General features: G+C 45.5%; 1 protein-coding gene across 2 annotated transcripts in view; it reads left to right on the top strand.

The window, feature by feature from the left end:
• The first annotated feature begins 444 nt into the window (after positions 1-444).
• The window catches only part of ADGRE1 (adhesion G protein-coupled receptor E1), a 47,183-nt gene continuing 24,435 nt past the window's right edge, over positions 445-23,192 (top strand). For both annotated transcript variants that reach the window (XR_006608226.1, XM_004771619.3), the window contains exons 1-8: positions 445-543; positions 2,713-2,766; positions 12,886-13,032; positions 15,533-15,688; positions 17,050-17,196; positions 19,323-19,472; positions 21,728-21,868; positions 21,954-22,091. Coding sequence is in view for 1 of the 2 variants with exons in the window: in XM_004771619.3 (XP_004771676.2) it covers positions 513-543; positions 2,713-2,766; positions 12,886-13,032; positions 15,533-15,688; positions 17,050-17,196; positions 19,323-19,472; positions 21,728-21,868; positions 21,954-22,091 (964 nt within the window). In the remaining variant the exon portion in view is untranslated. The remainder of the gene's footprint in view (positions 544-2,712; positions 2,767-12,885; positions 13,033-15,532; positions 15,689-17,049; positions 17,197-19,322; positions 19,473-21,727; positions 21,869-21,953; positions 22,092-23,192) is intronic.

Here is a 23,192-nt window from a genome sequence, read left to right as displayed (position 1 = left end):
TAGGTGGGGGTCATAATCCTTACTTGATGATATTGATGTGATGTGATGAAATTAAATTTTATTGGCAATGTGTCTAGCATAGCACCTGGTCCATGATGGCTGTGGTGGTTATTTGTGTGGGGTGTTCTGGAAGGAGACCTTTGAGTGGGATTTGCTTCATTATAGACAAATTATAGTAGTTTATTTATAGTTGGGAGCAATGAAAGATGGTCAAGAGGGGGGTGCTGCTGGGGAAAGAGAAGCAAGAATGGAGGGAAGGAGAGTGATTGGAGAGAGAGAGAACACAGTGACACATCAGCCAGACCAATTTTTCTTCACCATGGTGGAAAGAAAAAATTAGGGGTTTGCCATGCTGTCCTCATCCAGCAGCAATTCAGCAAAAAGTGCTGTCTTGCTCTGGTGGCATTGAGCAATTCTGACTCCACCTCTCCCTTCTTCCCACATGTTCTGTTTACTGAAAATCTCAAGACCATAGAAGAGGTTCCCTCTTCGAATGAGAGAAACACGGCACCATGGGGAGCTCCAGCTTGCTCCTCTTCTGGGGTAAGTGTGGGGCTGAATGGTGATGGGAGGGTTGAGGGAAGCCTGCACTGGATGTATACTCAAGGGAAGAGGGAAGGCCATGGGGTGTCCAGCCAGAGACCCCAATTCTAGGTTGGACACTGCCAACACCTTCACTGTGGGGCCCTTGACAAAAATCACAGAGCACAGAGAATTCCCTTTGTCAGGGCAGACTTTCTTTATAGTCATTGATTTGACATGTATTTCCTGAGCACCTACTATGTGCCAGGTCCCTTTGTAGGCATGGAGGGGAGAGCAGTGGTAAACAAGCAATTCTTGCTTGGCTGACATCCTCATGGGAGGGACAGGCAGAAAAGAAGCCACTGGCCATAACAGTAACCACCCACCTAGCAACATTTTAAGTTCCTCAAATAACTTCACAAAATGCCTCCAAATACTGGGTGACTAGGAGCCCCATTTTACAAAGGAGGAAACTGAGGCAAAAGAGATTAGATGACTTGCCCAAGACTACTTAGCTCACAAGGGGTAGAGCCAGAAATCTGGCTCCAGAGTCGTATGCCTCATTGTTCATTACTAGGCTATGCTGTCCCAAATAATAACTACACAAAAGCATTTCAGCCAGTGGGAGTGCCACAAAAGAAGAGAGTAACTGGGAGTTATGTTGGACGGGGAAGTCAGGGAAGACCTCTTGGAGGGGGTGATATTTGTGCTGAGGCCTGAGCCATGAGATGGAGCCTTCCTGTCTGTTGTGTTATTTCCCTTTCTTCAGGTGTCAGTTTGTACTGGTCTTATTTATGGCCTATGTTGTGGTTTTCGTCATGTCTTTCAAGTTTTGGTCACTGTCCAAATCTATGAATGAGAGAGATGAGCACTGGGTGTTAAGCACAACTAATGAATCACTGATCACTACATCAAAAATTAATGATGTACTATATGTTGGCTAACTGAACATAATGATTAAAAAATCTATGAATGAGGGACAATGTTTTGAACAACAAATGTGGGCTTCCTTAGCTGTGGTCCAGTGCATCTTTTTCTGAAGGAGAAAACATGGGTGCAAAGAGATTAAGTAAGTCTTCCAAGGCCATGCAGTCAATAATTAGCAAAGCCAGATTTTTAAATCCAAGCATTTGGGCTCCAGAGTTGGTATGCTTAAAAACAGTGCTCTATTCCCTCTACAATGATGAAGTAGGGATGCGTAGGTGGCTCATTTGGTGGTGCATCTGCCTTTGGCTCAAGTCATGATCCCAGAGTCTTGGGATCAAGTCCCGCATTGGGCTCCTGCTTGGCAGGGAGTCTGCTTCCCTCTGCCTGCCGTTCCCCCCGCCTGTGCTCTTTTCCTTATTTGTTCTCTCTCTGATAAATAAGTACATAAAACTTTAAAAAAATCTAAAATGATGAAGGAGCAAAACAATTTTGGTGATAATGAATGGGGATGTCAGGAGTTTGGGTCTGTGGGACTTGTTGACTGGCAGGGATCCTTAGAAGGAGCAGGTAACTCGTGGACTGCAAATGCAGGAACGCCAAGTTGTTGCTTTGTGGTGTCAGTGCTTGTATTAGCTACTAGTGCCCCTTACTCTGCCCTGGACTTAATCATCAGAGTAGTGATGACGACACTGAGGGTAGGGATTGTGGGAGGGGGAGAAGATGGGGTGGTGGAGGTCAGGTGGTGGGAGTGGTGGAGGTGGGGGTGGTCATGGGGGTAGTGTGGGTGGTGATGGGCTTGAAGGTGGGGATGGTACTCAAGAGAAGGGTGGCGGTGGGGCAAAGATGGGTGTGTTGGGGGTAAGAGTCACAGAGGTGGTAATAGCAAAGAAGAACTAAATGCTGGTAGGCTACACTGCCTTTTGGACACTTTTTTCATCTCTCCCTAAGAATCAAACTTTGCCCTCTTGAGGAAGATGTCATTTCTCTTGAGAATACATGTTTTAGTGTCTGTTTTTGAAAACCAGCTGGAACTTTTTTTGTAAAAGAAAGTTAAGATAATACAAACAAAATGAAAAACATAAAGTGCAGAAACGCAGGAATGGCACTGTATTATGTGACATACTGTATGTCTGTCACTCTGTTGGATCTCTCGTCTACATTCATCAAACCTACTTATATGAGGTCATTCCAGGAGCACTTTTTTCAGCTTGAGCACATTGCTTCTCGATGGTTCACGGTGTTTTTTCTTTTCTTTCCCCGTAGGGTATTGTCATCTATTCTTCTGGGTCGTTTTCCCATTGGAATCAATGGCAGTTGGTAAGCTGGTCAAAGAAAATCCATATAGTCAATGTGCGGGAAGATGCTTTTGGGGGAGGAGACCCTTCTGTCCCAGGAGGCTGAGCTGCAGCTGAACACTTGCTGGGAGATACTTAGTGACAGAGCAAGGGATAAGTAACATCCAGGTCTCCTGGTTCCTCGTCCAAGCACTTACCTATGTGCCGTGGATTCACTGTGTGACCTCGGATGAGTCACATGAAACCTCTCTTGATGGTCACTCTCCTCAACCGTGAAATACAATTAACACAGGTTACCATCCCAGGGACATTGTGAAGCTTCAGTCGAAAGAGGTAACTTTGTTAACTACTTGGTACATGTGATAAGAGCTTCGTAAATGGTACTAGGAATAGGGATGGAATTTACTCAAACTACAACTCAATGTGGAAAAAAAACGCATTTAAAAAACGTTATTAATTGTTCTCATCTTCTACATAAGCTGCTGCTGGATGGAGAAGTAAAACACTGCCAGTTCTTCATGTTCTCAGTGTCTCTGTTTCCTGGCTCACCCTTATTTGGGAAATTCAGTCTGTGTTGTGCAAAGAGTTAATCTTTCGAATTTCTTACTCTACTCTTGGTCCTCCCAAGATGGTGGCTGTGTGTTGGTGTAGGGGCAACTTATGGGATCTTGTGGCTGTCAAGGGTGGACTGTGGATAGGATGTTTTGTCCATTGGTAGAGCATGGCCCCACCTTGCTTGTCTGGTAGTCCTCTCAGAAGCTCTCTACCCTCCAGGGGTCCATGCAGGAGCTTCTACTTTCCATGTTCAGGCTATAGGAACCCAGAAGATTTTTTTTGACCACCTACTAGCTACCTCCTTCTGTAGATTCTAATCCTTGGCTCTCATACCGTGTTGGATGTGACAGCAGCAGAAAGCAAACTTCTCTTTTAGACTGGGAAACTCCACCTAATTTTTGCTGGGAGAAGTCAGCCCCTAGCCTTGATACCCCAATTCATCCATTCCTACCCAGAAGTTACTGAGGTGATGTGGCAGAGGAGTAGGGCTTCTGGTGGGTCCCTCTCATCTCTCTTTATTAGCTTCCCACAATTTTTCTCTTCCCCTGTGAAAGGTATTTATTTCTCTTACACCATGGCTTAATGAAAGCTCTACTTTCTAGTCCTTCAAGCCTGGCTACCCCAAAATCTTTTTATTGAGATATGACTGACATATAACATCGTGTAAGTTTAATGTGTGTACGTGTTGATATGATACACATGTTGGGGTCCGTTATCAAAGGATCAAGACTGATACAAAGCGAAGGTCAAGCAAAGCTTTATTTCATGCCAGTATCAAGAATCAAACCAACCAGCCGGGACCGTCTCTTAGTCATGTTAGGTCACACGTGGGTGGCCAATTGAATTACAATTTACCTTATAGTAGCTGTTTGAACTAGCCTATCACTCTGGTCAGAATTGGCGCCCAAGTTTAACATCCAAAAGGCAGGGTTTACATTTTTTTGATGGTTAGGGAGATAGTATGTGTGCTTTACTGATTGGATGTCTCCATCTGACCTGACCCGTCCTTGTATTTGGGCTCTGTTATCAGGGACTGGTCAACCATATTTTACTGGTTTCCCAGATTTGTTTTTAAGTAAGTTCCTCTGGGGAGGGGGCAGGGTCAGTTTAAGTTTTACTGCACGAACAACAAAATGGCTGTGTAGCCGAGATGGAGTCGCTCTGGCTAAGTAGGTCCTTACACACACATATATTGAGAAAGATTATCACCATAGTGTTCACGAACATCTTCATTACCTTACATAACTACCATCTTTTTTCCTGGCAACCCAAATCCAGTTTGGTAATTAAAACTTGAATGTTACCGTTTCGCTTTCATGTGTGTCTACTGCTAAGACGTCCTAAAATCTCCTGAATGAGAGTAAATCTTTCAGCAGAATGTGTTGGGGAAGGGAGTTCACACCCATATAAGTGGAAAAGAAAATCCTATCACTCTATTTCCAAAAAGATCACCTTGATAAAAAAAAAAAATCAGTCATTATCATTGATTCCAGAAAGCCCTTGGCCAGTGAGGAAGTCATCGTGTGACTCTCCACAGCTCTGGGACCAAGCTGAGGCCTGACACTATGCAGGCAAGTTAGGTAGATAGATAAATAAATAAATAAAAGACTCTATGAGAGTCTCACACATAGAGAGTGTGAGAGATGTTATAGTCAAGGCACATACTTGAAATTTGTAAGTGGAAATTCCAAAGACTTAACATTTGAGAAAACTAAGCACTATTGGAATTAAAGATTGGAATTAAAAATGGAATTGGGATGTTAACTTTGTGATAGTTCACCAAAGTACATACTTAAAATATTTGTGCTTGCCTCTCTATACCATACTTTATAAAATACTATGAAAACGCATATACACTTTGATACAGCAATTCCTAATCCAGAAATTTATTCCAAAGAGATGTTTGTATAAAGTACAGACGTACCTCACCATACACTCAAGGATGTGCTTTATACTATTCTGGTAACAACTTGGAATAAACAATGTTTTTTTACATGAGGGGAGTAGTTGGATAAAACATTGTGTTTGTTAGAGTAACCCTAGCTACTGTAACAAACCCAAAGCTGTCCATGGCTTACTAAAAATAAATTTAATTTTTGTTTGGTTTAGAGTCCAATGCAAATATTTCTGGCCAGTCAGAGCTTTTCCTCTGAATGGTAATTTGGAGACCCAGCTGCCTTCTATCTGGGTAGAGATATCTGGGTGGCTCAGCCATGCTAGTGTCTCAGAGTCTTCTTCAGACTGTGGCAGGAGGGAAGAGTAACAGTGGAGAAGGCATACCCACATTCTAAAAACAGAGGTCTGGCGGTGAGGCACGGGGTATTTGCTTGGGGTCATAGGACCATACCTGGACACAAGGTGAGCTGGGAAATGCAGTCCGTGGTGGGTAAGCTGCCTGCTACTGACAGTTGCATACCGTGGAACTTTGGCTTCCAAGCCAGTCCCTGGCACAGTTAATGCCCATGGGCATAGTGGAAACTACATAGCTGTTCAAAAGCATGAGCTGGGTCTGTATGCACTGACTCGGAAAGTTGCCCCAAACATATCCTCCCCTTAACTTTTTATTATAGAAATATTTAAACATTCAAAAGTAGGGGAAACAGGACAACAGACTCCCATGTACCCATCACCCAGCTTCCACGCTTGACAAATTTTGCTGCTCTTGGTTTGCAAGACCTATTCTGATTTGAAAAAACAAGAGGACAACAGAGTTGTCCTTTCCAGGATGATGGACCTGCTCTGAATCTACAATAGCCACTAGCCGCAAGCAGCTACTGAACGCTTGAAATAAAGCCAGTAGGACCAAATAATGGGATGTTTTGTTTTATTTAATTTCATAGATTTATTTATTTTTTAAAGATTTTTTTTGTCCTTCTAGGTTACTCTTGGAGGTTTTTTGTTTTTTTTTTTAATGATTATTATGTTATGTTAGTCACCATGCAGTACATCACTAGTTTTTGATGTAGTGTTCCAGGATTCATTATTTATGTTTAACACCCAGTACTCATGAGAACACGTGCCCTCCTTAATTTCAAAAAGTGAGAGAGAGCACGTGTGTGCACTCTTGAGCAGGCGGAGGGGCAGAGAGAGTGGGAGAAGCAGACTGCCTGGTCCCAGGACCCCAAGATCACGACCTGAGCTGAAGGTAGATGCTTAACCAACTGAGCCACCCAGGCACCCCAGTTTTCAGAAATTTAAAAGCAAACAGCTGTATATGATTAGTAGCTACTGTTTTGGAGAGCACAGTAGATTGTATATTGCGTGATCTCACTTGCGTTAAGAAAATTGTGTGAATTTATAAATTTATTCCTATTTAATAATACACTTGCATGACTGAGTCTATGAATAGGATTTAGCTTGGAGGGAATTCACTCTAAGCTTTTGACAGTGGTTGCCTCTGGGTGTAAAGATGGGGGACTAAGAGATCTTCACTTTGAATTTTATATACTTCTGCATTGTTTGTTTGAATTTTTTAAAAAAGCAATCATTACCTTTTTTTAAAAAAGACACAAACCAAAAAAAATTTTTTTTTCATCAAAATAAGAATGACCATCTGCTTTTGGTCATTTTCTGTAGACGCAGAGCTGATAGGATTGTTGTGTGAGTAATTCATCAAGGGAGGACTCTCAGGAAACACTTGCAGGAGACTGAGGGGAGCAGGATAGGGAGGAGAGAGAGAAAGTACCTTCCTGGAAGGTGTTTTAGGAGAGTTTTAGCCACACAGCCTGGTCTCACAAGGAGCCTGGAGTGTGCAATGCATCCCAGAGGTTCACCTGCTCAGGGGGAAGGCAGAGACTATGCTGTAACTCACCTGTACCTGTTCCACCAGTGTTTGCCTGGGGGATCCGCATGCCATGCCAGTAAATCAGATGGGGGGTGGTGGGTGCCAAGAATGGCCGCTCTCCCACCCCTTCTTACCGGGCAAGGACTCATGAACTGGTGTAGGACGAATCCCCAGGAGGAGACTGGGTTTTCCCCTTCTCATACCCACTCCTGCTTTCGTAACTTGCTGCTGTAATCACTGGCACTCGGGGAAATACGGAGACTGGCTGGCTCACGGCCACGTTCAAAGGGATCTGATGGCTTCTCCTTGCTCTGCTGTGGGGCTGGTGGCAGCTGCGGAGCACGTGTTCTGGGAACAGGCCTCCCAGACTGAAGGCAATTAGACCTTGGGCGAGCACCTTCGGCTCTCGGTGTTGTTGTCCGATTAATGGGTATTGCAGTGACCCTCCCCCCGACCTAATGGGTTAGTTGTGAGGATTTGACTCCATGTGCTCTTGTTAAGAGATGGGCTCTGGAGTCATAGTTCCTGGGTTCAAATCTTGGTTCCAGTCCTCACATATTTCAGTAAATTCCCTAAAACTTCAGTTTCTATGAAAATGAGAGTCAGACAGGTTAATTAATCCAACTGGTAGTGCTTCAAGTGGTACCTGGAACATAGCAGGTGCACAACTGTGTCAGTGCTCTCTTTTCTCAGAGAAACCGAAATTATCTGGTTCATACTGGCTGGGCCAAAGCCGTAGTGAGTAGACACAGTCAGGACAGTGACCAGGCCCCCCAGACGCCCTGCCAGCCTTCACCCATTCTGCTTTAACTTCTCTTGCATTCTGACTGATGGTGTGACCTCGGGAAATCTGTGGAAACACTCTTGGACCTCTGTTCTCATATCTGTAAAATGGAGTCCTTGTGTTTACCTTGAGGTAGGGTGACCAACCTCCTGGCTTGTCTTTTACCGGGAGGGGAATTCCCAGGACTCTGGCCTTCCAGTGCTAACACCAGGGAAGTCCTGGGAAAACCGAGGTTACTAGGTCCACCCATCTGGAAGCACTATTGTAAGGCCTTGCAGACAAAGCACGGAAGGAGCCTGGAGCTTGGGAGGCACCAGTGAAATGGAAGCTCTAGTTCTAACTTCAAAAGTCCTTTTGCCCTTTGGAGTCTCTTTATGCTTGGGTCAATTAGGTGATCATCCATTAAGTTGTTTGGCTCATAACTGAGGAGCATGTGTCTGTCTCAGGGGGATTGTTGAAGGGGTTTCCTGGCTTCTTGCCCTTGCAGTGGCCACCAGAGGGCACCAGGGAGCACCCAAGTCAAGTTCCACCTCCTCTGCCCACAATCCTCCAGGACTCCCACCACCCTCAGCTCAAAGCCCAAATCCTCTTGGAGACCTCTAAGGCCCTACACGACCTGCTCCATCCCCTCCATGCCCTGCCCTCCTCCCTCTCTTCGCCTTGCTCTCTTTGTTCTGACCACACACCCCTCCTTGCTGCTCCTCTAATACCTCAGGTCCAGTCCTGCCCCAGGGCCTTTGCATGAGCTATGTCCTCTGCTTGGGATGCTTTTGCCCTACATATATACTTGGCTCTCTCCCTCATCTTCTTTATGTTTCAGCTCATGAGTCATCTCAGTGACTACCCTATTTTTGACATCGTATCCCCTACCCTCAACTCTCCAGGTTATTAGCTCTGTGAAGATGGGGAATTTTGTGTGTCTTGTTCCACTTCTGAATCCACAGTGCCTAGAATAGTGTCTAATGTATAGAAGGTGTTTGTATTTATCAGAGTTATCCAGAGAAGCAGAACCAATAGGAAGGATACATATAGATTAAAAAATTTGTCATAAGGAATTGGTTCGTGCAATTCGGGAGGCTGGCAAGTCCTAAGATCTTTGCAGTGACATGCAAAGTTCTTGAGACCAGAAAGAATTGGGGGAACTGAGCAAAGGTGAGCATGGCTGGTGGGACAAGGTAGGAGATGAGCTGAGAGGTTGGTTGGTGCCAAGTCACACAGACCTGGCTTGAGATTCTGGTTTGGGGTGGGTTTGAGTTGTGAGCGATTGAGCCAGAGGAAGAGGGTGACGGGAAACTCAGATGAAAGGCAGGAAGTTTGCAAAGAACAGCATTGCCTCTGCAGATGAAAGAGGAAACTGTTAGTGAGAAGAGATACAACTAAGATGTCCTGCAGGGAAAGGAAACAAGGCATGTTGTAAGAAGGTTTTGCAGCATTCTATGAAGTGCTTTCTTACTCTATCAGTCGACGCTGGCACCTTACCGTTCACTCCTTTTTCTTTCACATCCCACACCCAGTCCATTGGCAAATACTGTTAGCATCACCTTCGGAAGAAACCCCCAATCTTGTGTCTTCCACAGCTCCCAGCAGGATTGCAGCCACCATCCCGGCTTACCTGGATGGGAGCAGGTGTCTCCTGCCTGGTCATCCTGCCCCTCTACAGTTCATCTCCCAGCCAGGGGCCACAGGACCCTGTTAAAACCCCAGTCCAGCTCTGTCCTGTCTGTGCTCAGACACCTCATGGCTCCCACCACTCTCTGTAGAAAGCCGAGGCGTGCCAGCACCCTAGCAGATCTAACATGATTTGTCTGTGTCCAGGCCTCCCATTTCCCCCTTCCCACTGTGTTCTAGCCACATCGACCTCCTTGTCACGCCACCAAACTCTTGGCTTGGTCTTGCCCCTTCATGCTGTTTCCTCTGCTCTAGGTTCCTTCACAGCTCACTCACCTCCCTCTGATCTTTGTTCTAATAATAGCATCTCAGCAAGGTCTTCATTATTGAGCACCGACTGTGTACTGGGCACTGTTGTATGCACTCAGCACACAGCAGTGAATGACAGACACAAATCCTTGCCTTCTAGGAACTCAAAGTCCATCAGGACAACAGACTTAATCAATCACAGATGCTGTTTTTTTTTTCTTTTTTAAACAAAGAATTGTTCTAGAAATTGTCTGAAAATTAATTTCATTTCCAGCCAGATTTACCTCTTCCTGGAGAGCAGTAGTAAAAATCACTCACTCCAATGAGTGGAGATGCCACTCACCGGCTGTGTGTCCTTGGACAAGTTACTTAACCTCACCGAGCCTCAGTTGTCCACATCTGTGTAATGGGAATTGTATGAGTAAACATACTAAGGCTGCTCTAGCCAATAAACAAACTTGGTAGCGTCACACAACAAAAACATTACCTTGCGGGTCTGGAGATCAGAAGTCCAAAGTGGGTCCCATTGGGCTAAAATCAAGGTGTCCGCAGGGCTGTGTTCTTTTCAAGAGGTTCTGCAGGATAATCTGTCTTTTTGCCTTTTCCAGCCTCTAGAGGCCTCCTGGATTCCTTGCCTTGTGTTCCTCCTTCTCCACTTTCAAAGCTGGCAATGACTGGCCAGGTCGTTCTCACGTTGTGTCCCTTTGCCTCTGCTGGCTTCGCCTTCTGTTTATAAGGACCTTTGTGATTACTTTGGCCCCACCTGGTTAATCCAGAATAATCTCTTCATCTTAGGATCAGCTGATTGCCAATCTTTTTTAAAAAAAATTTTTATTTTTTAAATTTCTTTTCAGTGTTCCAGAATTCATTGTTTATGCACCACACCCAGTGCTCCATGCAATCCGTGCCCTCCTCAGTACCCACCACCAGGCTTACCCATCCCCCCCCCCAAAAAAAACCCCTCAGCTTGTTTCTCAGAGTCCACAGTCTCTCTGGTTTCCCCCAACTCCCTTCTCCTCTCCATCTCCCCGTGTCCTCCATGTTATTTCCTTATGCTCCACAAGCAAGTGAAACCATATGATAACTGACTCTCTCTGCTTGACTGATTTCACTCAGCATAATCTCTTCCAGTCCCGTCCATGTTGCTACAAAAGTTGGGTATTCGTCCTTTCTGATGGAGGCATCATACTCCATAGTGTATATGGACCACATCTTCCTTATCCATTCGTCCGTTGAAGGGCATGTTGGTTCTTTCCGCAGTTTGGCGACTGTGGCTGCTGCTGCTGTGAACATTGGGGTGCAAATGGCCACCTCATTGCCAATCTTAATTCCATCTGAAACCTTAGTGCTCCCTTGCCACGTACCATACCATATTCGTAGGTTCCGGGGATTAGGATGTGGTCATCTACCAAGGGGCTATTATTCTGATGACCACAGGAATGATAATATCAAATAAGTCTCTTCCCAGGCACCTAGAAGCCTGCCTCCATGTCTGGCTTTGTCTTTCCAGAGCTCACAGTGTGGCGGGAGAAATGATCATTAAAAAGCTAATCATGGGACACCTGCGAGGCTCAGTGGGTTGGGCCTCTGCCTTCAGCTCAGGTCATGATCTCAGGGTCCTGGGATCGAGCCCCGCGTTGGGCTCTCTGCTCTGTGGGGAGCCTGCTTCCTCTTTTCTCTTTCTGCCTGCCTCTCTGCCTACTTGTGATCTCTGTCTGTCAAATAAACAAAACAATAACAAAAAAATCTAATCGTATAAATAATAGAACAACTGTAATTATGGTAGTTGTCATAGAGGAGGAGCTCAGGAAACCTTGGGAGCGTCAAGGGAGGTGTTTTGGAGGAAATGACAGTTAAGCAAGACCTAAGGAGAGAATAGGAATGGGTCAGGCAAAGCAGAGGTCAAGGGAATAGCATATGCCAGGGCCCTGAGGTGGGAAGTCTGGAAATGGAACTACCATGAGATGAGAGGCTTAAAGATGTGGGGTCTTGTCACTGGGGCCTCATGGGTCCTGTTAAGTGGTTTGGGTTTTAATTCTGAGTGTGATACTGTAGGCAGTACAGTGTAGGAGCACTGTAGGCAGGGGTGGGGGTAGATGATCAAATTTGTATTCAGAGATGACTACTATGTGGAGAAAAGATTGGAGGGGACAATGGAGGATTTAAGGATGTAGAATCCAGAGGAAGGTCTATGGGGATGGAGAAAAGCAGGTAGATGCCAAATGCTACTTGTTTATTGGCTAGAGCAGCCTTAGTATGTATACTCATATAATTCCCATTACACAGATGTGGACAACTGAGGCTCGGTGAGGTTAAGTAACTTGTCCAAGGACACATAGCCAGTGAGTGGCATCTCCACTCATTGGAGTGAGTGATTTTTACTACTGCTCTCCAGGAAGAGGTAAATCTAGCTGGAAATGAAATTAATTTTCAGACAATTTCTAAAACAATTCTTTGTTTAAAAAAGAAAAAAAAACAGCATCTGTGATTGATTAAGTCTATTGTCCTGATGGACTTTGAGCTCCTGGAAGGCAAGGATTTGTGTCTGTCATTCACTGCTGTGTGCTGAGTGCATACAACAGTGCCCAGTACACAGCCGGTGCTCAATAATGAAGACCTTGCTGAGATGCTATTATTAGAACAAAGACCAGAGGGAGGTGAGTGAGCTGTGAAGGTACCTTGAGCAGAGGAAACAGCATGAAGGGGCAAGACCATGCCAAGAGGTTTGGTGGCATTACAAGGAGGTCCGTGTGGTTAGAACACAGTGGGAAGGGGGAAATGGGAGGCCTGGACACAGACAAATCATGTTAGATCTGCTAGAGTGCTGGCATGCCTTGGCTTTCTACAGAGAGGGGATGTCAGTCATATCAGGAACATCCTACTCCAGAAGGATCTCATCCATGCTGAGGTCTTAACTACATTTACAAAGACCCTACTTCCAAATAAAGTTGCATTCTCAGGGGCCAGGGTTTAGGGCGTCAGCATATTTGGGGGTGGGGCACAGTTCAGCCCAGAATAGTCCTCTTCATGCTCTCATGCTGCCTTCCCCTTGAAGCTCACCCTGGAGCTCTAACCTGACCTCTTCCTTCTGTACTGTCCAGATGTGAATGAGTGTCTGGATACCACCACGTGCCCAGCCTACGCAACCTGCACCAACACTTTGGATAGTTACTACTGCACTTGCAAACGAGGTTTTCTGTCTAGCAACGGACTGACGCAGTTCAGGGGCCCAGGAGTGACGTGCAAAGGTAAGTACGCACCCCCTCAAAACCCGCCAGCATGTTATATGGGAATCAGGTGGAAGCTGGCTGGGTAGTGGATGTGGATGTAGGTACTTTTTCCCCAAACATTTTTTTCTCCCCATCTCCCTTAACCTTCTTTTCTTTCTTAAATTTTTAAAATTTAAATTCAATTATCCAACACACAGTACATCATTGTTCTCTTTCTTTTTCTATGACAATGATTCCTGCTCACTCAACGTTCCAACAATTCAGAGCTAGCTTTAGGATGAAAATGAAAGTAAAAACCGTGTTGTTTGTCAATATCCAGAAATAACCACTGATTTCCTTTTGGGTAACCTCCTTTTGGTTGTCTTTCCATGCAGAAAACAAGACTCTCTAACATTCACTGAGTGCCGGGTCCCCTGTGAAGGGCTTTCTATGCATTTTTACATTAAACTGAGTTCAGGCATCTCTACCATGATGATCTCTACCATACAGAGGAGGAAACTGCTTGGGGTATTGGAATGACTCATTCACAGTCGTGCGGTTGAACTGACCTCCAGACCCATCTTTCCGACTCTAACAGCAATTTCTGAATCATATCACCTAGTTGTGAGGTGTTGGGGAAACATATTTACCCTCTGTAAGCCTCAATGTTTCCCTCTGTAGAATAGGTTTATAAGACTACCCACCTTGAAGGATAGTTGGGAAAATTAAATGCAGTCATGTGTATGCAGTGCTAGGTACAGTACAAGAGGTACTACCAATGTAAATAGCATAAATTGAAATAATCCCCAGAATGAGCAAAGTTCTTTGTTTGCATTTTTATGTTTAGATCACAGTTCTTCCCTTGACAGTCAAGATCTGACTGTGTCTCTGAATAAGACCAGGGGTTGGCAAACTTTTTTGTGCAAGGGGCCAAAGAGTAAATGTTTTGGAGGTTGCAAGCCGAATGATCTCTCATGACTACTTAATGCTCCAGTTGTAGTGAGAAAGCAGCCATAGGCGATACACGAATGAATGGGTGTGGTTTTGTTCCAACAAAACTTTATTTATACAAACAGGTGGTGGTAGACTGATTTGACCCATGAGCTGTACTTCGCTGGGCTCTGAAAAAGAGAATTCATTTCTATTGTTGTAGTACCCAGAGGGTTCCCAAATCTTTCTTTACCTTTGCGTTACAGTTCGTGGGTTATTTGGTAAGCTTCAATAGTCCTGATGGGCCCTGGTTTCAAAATTTGGGTTGAAACCAACATTCTCTGTCTAGAAATTTATGACTACTACGGCAAGGATTTCATCTCCTTTATGTCTCTGACCCTCCTATAGGGCCTGATATCTTGTGAATATCCAATAGATACTTGTTGAATGAAGGAACATGTTACCTCCTTCTTTATGTCAACTACAGATTTAGTCAGCCTTAATTGGTTGTTTCTAATGTTTTACTGTGTTAGATAAAGGCGTGATGAACATTCCTGTGGTCTGATCTTGATGTATAGGGGCAGCTCCAGATTTCTGTCTAGGAGAGGCACAGTTTTCTGGGAGGGGCTGTAAGAGACTTGCCTTGCAGCTGTATTTGCACGACAAGTATATAGCAAGGGTTTAGGATGACTTGGCAGATCCGGGCTGAAGGAAACTTGTGCTGGACCACATCATGATACCATAACTGGACAATTTTATGGGTCCTCAAATGAGTAAATTGTTCTATGTGGCTTTGAAAATTATTCTTTTTTTTAAAAAAAGACTTTTTTATTTATTTGTCAAAAAAGTGTGTGTGTGTGTGTGTGAGAGAGAGAGAGAGAATACACATAAGCAGGAGGAGTGGCAACCAGACACAGAAATAGGCTCCCCACTGAGCAGAAAGTCTGATGGGGGACTGGATCCCAAGACTCTGAGATCCTGACCTGAGCCAAAGGCAGCCACTTAACTGACTGAGCCACCCAGGTGCCCTAAATTGTTATTTTACAATCTACTGCTGGGTAGCAGAACACCTGCAACTTTAGAACATGAAAATAAGGGCAACCATTTATTTTGTTCATGAATGTCTCTGTCATCTGGGTTGAGTTTGGTGAGTGTGGCTTGTCTCTGTTCCATGCAGTGTCAGTTGAGTTGGCTCCAGTGGGGGCTAGAGGATCCACTTTAAAGAGAGCACACTCACACGGCTGGTAGCTGGTGCTGGCCTCCAGCTGGCTGCTTCACCAGGGCTGTGGGCTGGGGATCCTGGTTCTTCACCATGTGAGCTGCTTTTTTCATGGCTGCTTGGGCTTCCTCACAGTATGGTGGTCAAATTCCAAGAGAAGAAGGAGGGAATGCATGGTGTCTTTATGACTTAGAATCACTACCCTCACAATCACAGCATGCTTAGATCCAAGGGGAGGGAATAGAGACCCCATTGCTTTCTGTAAGGAATACAAATTCATATGGAATGAAGGGCATATGGCATGGAAGACATAATTTCTGCCATCTTTGAAAATACAATCTGCTACACAGGATGAGGCAAATTTGTAACTCCAACTCTTTCTGTGTCCAGATATAGATGAATGTTCTCAAAGCTCCTCAAAATGTGGTCCCCACTCAGTCTGCAGAAACCTTCTGGGGAGGTACAAGTGCAGCTGTTTCCCCGGTTTCTCTTCTCCCACTGGAAATGACTGGATCCCAGGATATCCAGGTCATTTCTCCTGCACAGGTAATGCTCTTGGGCATGGGTCTTTGGTGAACAGTGATCACTTGAGTTGGAGACATGCATCTCTCACATTAGACACACCATCTTCGTTCTGCCCACTCTCCTTTACTGCTCCTCAGACATCAATGAGTGCCTCTCTGGTGGCATCAGCCCGGAGCATGCGGAGTGTGTCAACTCCTTGGGAAGCTATGATTGCAGCTGCCAGAGTGGATTCCTCTCTCACAACTCCACCTGTGAATGTATAGAGAACCTGTTGTGCTCTAGATGCCCTCCTCCCCAAACCTCCATATTAAATCAGTCATCATATCTTGGGGAATTTACCTGTTAAATATGTCTTAAATCTCTCCATTCTTCCCTGTCCTCGTTCTGGGATTCCCTGATATTTTACCAGCTGCCTCACTGGGCTTTCTCTTCCTCCAGTCTTGTCCTTCAAATCCATCCTCCAACTGTAGCCAGAATGTTCTCACAAGATGCAAGGGCTCTGTCTTCCTGAGTGTGGTGCAGTACTACTGTTGTCCATGCTCATTTGGAGGGAGGGTGACCCTGTCAAGCAAGGCACGGAGTGATCAAGCCCTTATCACATCCCCTTGGCTTGGACTGAGAGATGTTTGAAGTCCTCTCTGATTTTTCTGATCCACTTGTAGCAGTTAGCTATAGCTGAGTAACAAATCACCCTGAAATTCAGTGACTAGAGACTAACACCATGTATTTGACTTTCTATTCTGTGCATTGGAAGTTTAGGTTGGGCTCTGCCCATCAGTTCCTTTTGTCTCTGTTGGGCTTTTTATGTATCTGTGGTCAGCTGAGGGTCAGTTTGCTCATCTCAGCTGGGCTGCCTCGCATGCCAGGGGAATGATCTGGGATGTTCCATCTTTCTTCTACTTTGTCTCTCATTCTTGTTAGGCGAGTCTAGTGCTTGTTCATATGGAGGAAGCAAGGATCCCAAAGAATGAGCAGAAGCAAAGAACTTCTCTAGAAGTCTACATATGGAACTGGCACCAAATCACTTCTGCTGCATTTTTTGGCCAGCGGAAGTCAAAGGCCAGCTAGATTCAAGGAGTGGGGACACAAGCTCCACATCTTAAAGAGGAGTGGCAATAAGTCACATTGCACGGCACCATCTGCACCCCATGGTGTAGCCATGGGGAGAGTAAAGAAGGACGGCCACGTCTATGGTCATTACTCTTGGGAGCTATTTTCCACTCGCCTCTTACATACATTGGGCCAGGATTTATTCTCACGGCCATGCCTAACTGCAAGGGAGAAGAGGGGGAAGGGGAGAACATGCACGGCAAGTGTGTTTTCAGACTCCTGTTCTCATTTCTTTATCCACTTTGACTTGGGTTTTCATTTCCACTGATCAGATGTGGATGAATGTGCTGATCCTGGAATTTGCCCAGAGCATGCGACTTGCCACAACAGTCCTGGAAGCTACTCTTGTGTCTGCAACCTAGGGTTTGAATCTAGCAGTGGCAACAGGAACATCCAGGGCCCAGGAGAGACATGTGAAGGTAGGTGGGAGAGATCTGTTGGGGAACAAGATCCAAGTCCATTGGCCAAGACAGGCCTGGTAGGGAAAAGGTCTGCATGAGTCTGGGCTGAGTCAAAGCTCTCCTCTGCTAAGCTGAAGCCAACAAGCACTCCTTCCTTCCTTCATTCATTCATTTACTCTTTCACTCATCAGCAAATACTTCAGGAGCACCTTCTGTATGCTGAGCACTATTCTAGGGATGGTGGATACAGCAGTGACCAGCAGAGGCAAAATTATTTGCTCTCCTGGAACTCATCATCCAGCGTTGGGAGAGATAGATAGCAATAGAAATCATGAACATAGAGTGTGCCAGGAATAGTTTAAGGAGATTAAAGAAGACAGGAAAGTGGACAGGGAGTGCTGAGGATGGGGGTCTACATCGAATAGGGTGGTAAGGAATGGCTATGCTGAGAAGTTGATATTTGAGGAAAAATGTGAGGGTGTGAGGGACTGAGATATTGGGTATCTGGGGAAAGGTGTTCCAGGAGGAGGAAACAGCAGGTACGGAAGCCGGGAGTCAGAATCCCAGCCAAGGTGTTGTGCTTTTCCACTTAAGTGCTCGCTCTCTTACCAACAACCTGATGGTATCAGTATATTTTATACCCATTTTACAGATGAGGAAACTGAACCTCCATTGTGCTGGAACAGCTTTCCCACAGTCAAATAGATAGGAAGCAGGGGAGTCCGGATCTGAATGCTGCCAAATGTGACTGCACACCCTGTGCTCTAACCATGATGCTATTCTGCCTTCATGTGAGGCTGCCACCTCCAGCAACCCAGGGGGCTTGTCTAGGGCCGGCATCGACTTAACCCCCAAGTTCCCAGACTCTGACTCATGACAGCCTGGGAAGCGGTCCTCTAACAAGTCCAGAACCAGACAGAGCCTGATTTTAAATCCTGGGTTGACTTTCGCAGGCTATGCAGTAACAGTGAAGCCTCAGTTTCCTTATCTGGAAAACGGAAATAATGTTGGTGTGCACCTCACGGGGGCTGCCGGCAGCATTTTCTGAGCAGGTGCATGTAGGATCTCCCTCGGCACCTGTCACAAAAATCTCAACATGTCACCAGTTAATTTTTAATTTTAGTTAGCAAATATTTAGCTCAGGCTTGCTATTCTCTGGGCTCTTTTCTGGGGCTTTCCCAGACATCACCTTATTTAATGCTCCAAATAACCCAGTGGGGTGAGTATTGTCCCTGTCCCCATCTGACAGATGATGGTGCTGAGATGCACAGAGGTGAATTATCTTGTCCACGCATTAGTCAGCTCTGGGTCGCTGGAACAAAATGCTGCAGATGGGGCAGTTTCAACAACTGAGATTTCTTTTCTCTCTGTTCTGGAGGCTGGAAGTCTGAGATCATGGTCAGTCAGAGAGGGCTTTCTTCCTGGCTTCTGGATGACCGCCTTCATGCTGTGTCCTCAGTGAGCTCTGGTGTCTCTTCCTCTTCTTTGAAGGGCATCGATCCCATCTTAAGATCTCCTCTTAACCTCATCATCTTGCAAAGGCCCCATGTCCAAACACCACAGAGTGTTAGGGCTTTAACATTTGAATTCAGTGTGCAGTGTGGTGAGTAATTTGGTGCACAGCTCCAGGTAACACACAGACTATAGGGAGAGAGCCAGGCTTTGAGCCCAGGCTGTCTGCACCCTCCACCCCTCCACTCAGACACTTCTTAATCATTGTTACTGATAACATAGTGATTCCTTGAAAAGGAATTGAGATTTCTGAAAGAAAGAGAGGCCAGTGAGTTCCAGGCTGAGGGAGCAGAGAATAAACCTTCATGAACCTACAGGTAACCAGTGAATCTGAATCAGGAATTATGACGGGATTAGACAAGCAAGAGAAGCTTGGTGAGGTTCGGTGAGACCAGACTCTTGGGGTATCCTGTGTTCTGAGGAGGAGTTTGGATTTTTATTCCCTGATGCAGAGAGCCTCGTCAGGAGGCTGTGTGAGTCACAGACCTGCCTCTTTGCCCTTCCTTTCAGCAGAGTTTGGGAGGGTGTGAGCAGAGCCCAGGAGCTTCACTGGCTCGGGTCTGGGTGGGGTTGTGCTCTGCCAGGCCCTAGGCATTCTTCATTCTTTTGACTTAGACTGGTTTTCTGCCTAGATGTGGACGAATGCGCCAGGAACTCAACTCTTTGCGGCCTGGATTCCATCTGTATCAACACCCTGGGAAAATACAATTGCTCCTGTCTGCCTGGGTTCTTTTCACCTGCTGTTTGGACCCCTGAGACTGTGGAGGATTTCAGATGTGTAGGTAATGCTCCCAGACATGCCGGCACTTTCCACAGATGGCAAACCACCCTGAAAAGTATGGCTTACAAACAAGGGTCTGTGCTTGCTCGTGATCCTGTGGACTGAAAAATGGTCTTTCTGCATCACTAGGATGGAGGCCAGGTCCAAAATGGACTCCCTTACGTGGCTTGTAGTTGGTGCTGGTGTCTGGCTGGGAGCTCAGCTGGGCCCCTGAGTTTCCCTCGTGGGCCCATCCTCGTGGATTCTTGGGCTTCCTCAGAGCATGGCAGCTGGTTTCCCAGAAGGGAAGCTGCAAGGGGAAGGAAGCAGAAACTGGGATCTTGTAAGACCTGGGCTTGGAAGTCCCAGAACGTTTCTTCTGCCACGTTCTCCTGGCCAACGTCCTGGGGCCAGGTTAGATGCCATTGAAGGGGAAATTTACTCCCCATCTCACTGGAGGAACAAGACCTGCACACAGGAAACGGAGGCACCGATGGTGGTCGTCTTTGGCGGATCTACTCTACGAAGGAACATGTCTTATGTTCTTTGAGCTTCCCCCTTCCCAGGGCAATAATGTGCTTCTTTTCATTAAAAATGTTCTTGTTTTCATTCACTGATCTTCACCAGCTGCTGACGTTGATAGAGGGAGAGCAACAGAGAGGCAAATCTGAGAGGGACCGCAGAGAGAAACTGGTACAGCATTCCAGGCTGCTAGGCATCTTCTCAGGACCCCTTGACACTCAGACTATCACTGCTCCTAATTGTTTTACCTACTCAGTAATTTTCACTTTGCATGAAGGACGGGTTCCTCAGCCAAAACAGTTTCGAAAACCACACAGCTAGTCCAGCTCCATATGCAAAATGTAAATTTCACTTGTGCTATTTTTTAAGGGCTATTTCTGATGATCACGATGATGATGATGATGTTCAGTTAGCCAACATATAGCACATCATTAGTTTTTGACGTAGTGTTCAATGATTGATTAGTTGCATATGGAGTTGCTGTGGGCACTGTTTCCTTTTTTAAAAAAGATTTTATTCACTTGAGATAAAGAGAGAGAGTATAAGTGGAGGGGAGAGGCAGAGGGAGGAGCAGGCTCCCTGCTAAGCCTGGAGCGGGATGTGGGGCTTGATCCTAAGACCCTGGGATCATGACCTAAGCCGAAGGTAGACACTTAACCAACTGAGCCACCCAGGGGCCCCCCATATGTGCTATTTCTGATGAGTGTTCACCTAGCAGACACTTACATGTGTCTGTCAGTGGGGAGATCCCTATTAAAAGAAGGGCACTCTTTGGTTAGAGATATTTTCTGTGACATCAAGAGGAAAACTGCTTCCCTGGACCTTCCACCTCTGGGTCGTTCTCCTGTCCTTTGAGATCTCCAAATGAGTCTACTCATATCATAAGGACTTCTCCCAATGCTCCATGGTAATGCCCGGTATAACACACCATGTACTTGCACAGGCTGCTAATGGATTTTGTGTATTTATTCCTCCTGTTTTGTGAATTGACAGAGGAATATGAAAACTGTTGTCCTTACCTTCCTCCTGCTTATTTATTCCTGGGACATTCTATTGCATATATCTCTACGGCTCAGAAACTCCCAGAGGGAGAGGTAGCCCCACAGTGCCACAGTGACCTGGCGAGACGCTATATGGTAGGCCAGGATTCCTCAATTCTGGTGCTACTAACATTTTGGGCTAGATAGTTCTTTGTGGTGGGAGGCGGTCCTGGGAAGTGCAGGATGTTTGGCAGTATCTGTGGCTTCTACCTACCACATCACCCCCTACCCCCAGCCCAGTCACGACAACCAAAGATATCTCCAGACAATGCCCAATGTCCCCTAGCAGGGGTAGAGGGGACACACTGCCCTCAGCTGAGAATCACCAGCTTAACACTAACAGAAATTTCTTACTCTCATTACTACCCAATATAGACATACCTGGCCAGTGGTCAGCTTTTCTCCACACCATTTCCTTGCATCTGTTGGTTCTCATATCACTTTTGGCTTTGGAATCTCTGTTTCAGCCAGTGGTGGGAAAGAGAGGAAGCACACATGCTTTGCAACCACCTTGGCCCAGAAGTGACAAATGTCATATCTGCTCTTATTCTAAACATGAAAACTGGTCACATGGCCCCACCTAGACGCAGAGGGTTCTGGGAAATGTAGTGCCTGCTTGGGCTACCATTTTTTAGGGATAAATCTATGCATTGGAAGTATGGCTTTTGTAGGATCACTAGCCAACTCTGCCTCATGCCCATTCTCTATGCTATAGATGTTGATGAGTGCCTCCATATGTGCCCTTCCAACGCAACATGCACCAACACGCCTGGGAGCTACTTTTGCACCTGCTCTCCTGGCTTTGCACCAAGTAATGGAAAGCTGAGCTTCACAGAACAAGGAGTCCATTGTAGAGGTGAGAAGAGGATTTGCTGAACATCCCTGGAAAGAAGTATCTCCTGGTTCTTCTGGGTTGTTTGATATTCTCAAGTTCTTTGCAGATATTGATGAATGCTCCCAAGGTCCATCACCATGTGGCCCCAATTCTGTCTGCACCAATGCCTTGGGCTCCTACAGCTGTAGCTGCATTGGAGGCTTTCAACCCAATCCTGAAGGCTCCTTGAACTTCAGCTGCAAAAGTAATCATCTCTTTGTATCTCTTGGCAATGGAATATGTCTTGGTTTGGCTGCGAAATCCTTAACCTACTCAAACTCTGGATCTTTCTCTTACCTTTACCTCATCTACAATTCTCTCTTTTCCAAGGTATTCATTCACTCATTGATTAATTTACTCATTCAACAAATTATTCTTGGAACATCTATTAGTCAAACAGCCCCTGCACTAGTCATTGATGATTCAGTCCTGGATGTGATGGACATGATATTTGCCTTCATGTAGTTTATAGTCTAGGGAAAGAAGTAGAGAGTTCACACATTATTATTTAATAAGAACAATGAGTGTGACTCCCCCAAAAATCATAGTATGATTCAGAATGAGTAATGAGATTTGATATACTCTGGGCAAGTAACATTTAAATTGAAGTTTGATGGAAGGGTAGGAATTATCTAGATGAAGAGTGGAGAGCTCAGTGTGATAGTTATGGCATGTGCAAAGGCCTTGAGGCTGACATAGAGTCAGGACCAGGGGAAATGTCATTAGGTGCACCTGAGGACATGGGCAGAGGTCAGATCCTGCAGGAACTGGTGAGCCACGTGAGGAATTTCGAAGATTTTTTTTTCCTCCTGAAAACAATAGGGAAGTGAATGGTTTAAATTTTTTGAAATTGTGCATGACTTGGTACATTAAAAATAGAGGCATCTTACCTGGAGGCAATGAAGTATAATAGTAAAAGGAATACATTCAAGGTCCTCGCCAACATGAAAGCTAGAATATCATCAGTGCCATTGTGTTTTCTACATGCTCCTTCCCCCATTAGAGCTCCCTTAGTCCTCCCAGAAGGGACTATTTGGAAATTTGTGTTTATAATTCCCCTACTTGAAAAAAAAATGCCTCCCATGTATGCACTTCTCAACAATATGTCCCTTAGTTTTGTTTGCTTTGCAGTATTATAAAAAATGGCCTCATGCGCTGGGTGGTCTTTGCCAACCTGCTCTTTCCACTCAGTCTCCTGCTTTTCAGTGTCCCTTATGTTTCAATGTGTGGCTGTCATATAATCTGGTAATGGATGGATTTGAAGTAGAGGATCATTAAATCAGACTTGTCTTTTAATCATAGCGTG

The sequence above is a fragment of the Mustela putorius genome, unplaced genomic scaffold (assembly GCF_011764305.1).
Source record: "Mustela putorius furo isolate JIRA1106 unplaced genomic scaffold, ASM1176430v1.1 tig00000095_pilon_pilon_pilon, whole genome shotgun sequence".
Taxonomy (NCBI): domain Eukaryota; kingdom Metazoa; phylum Chordata; class Mammalia; order Carnivora; family Mustelidae; genus Mustela; species Mustela putorius.
The sequence above is the reverse complement of the archived record's forward strand: the minus strand, read 5'-3'. Positions and strand labels throughout refer to the sequence as shown.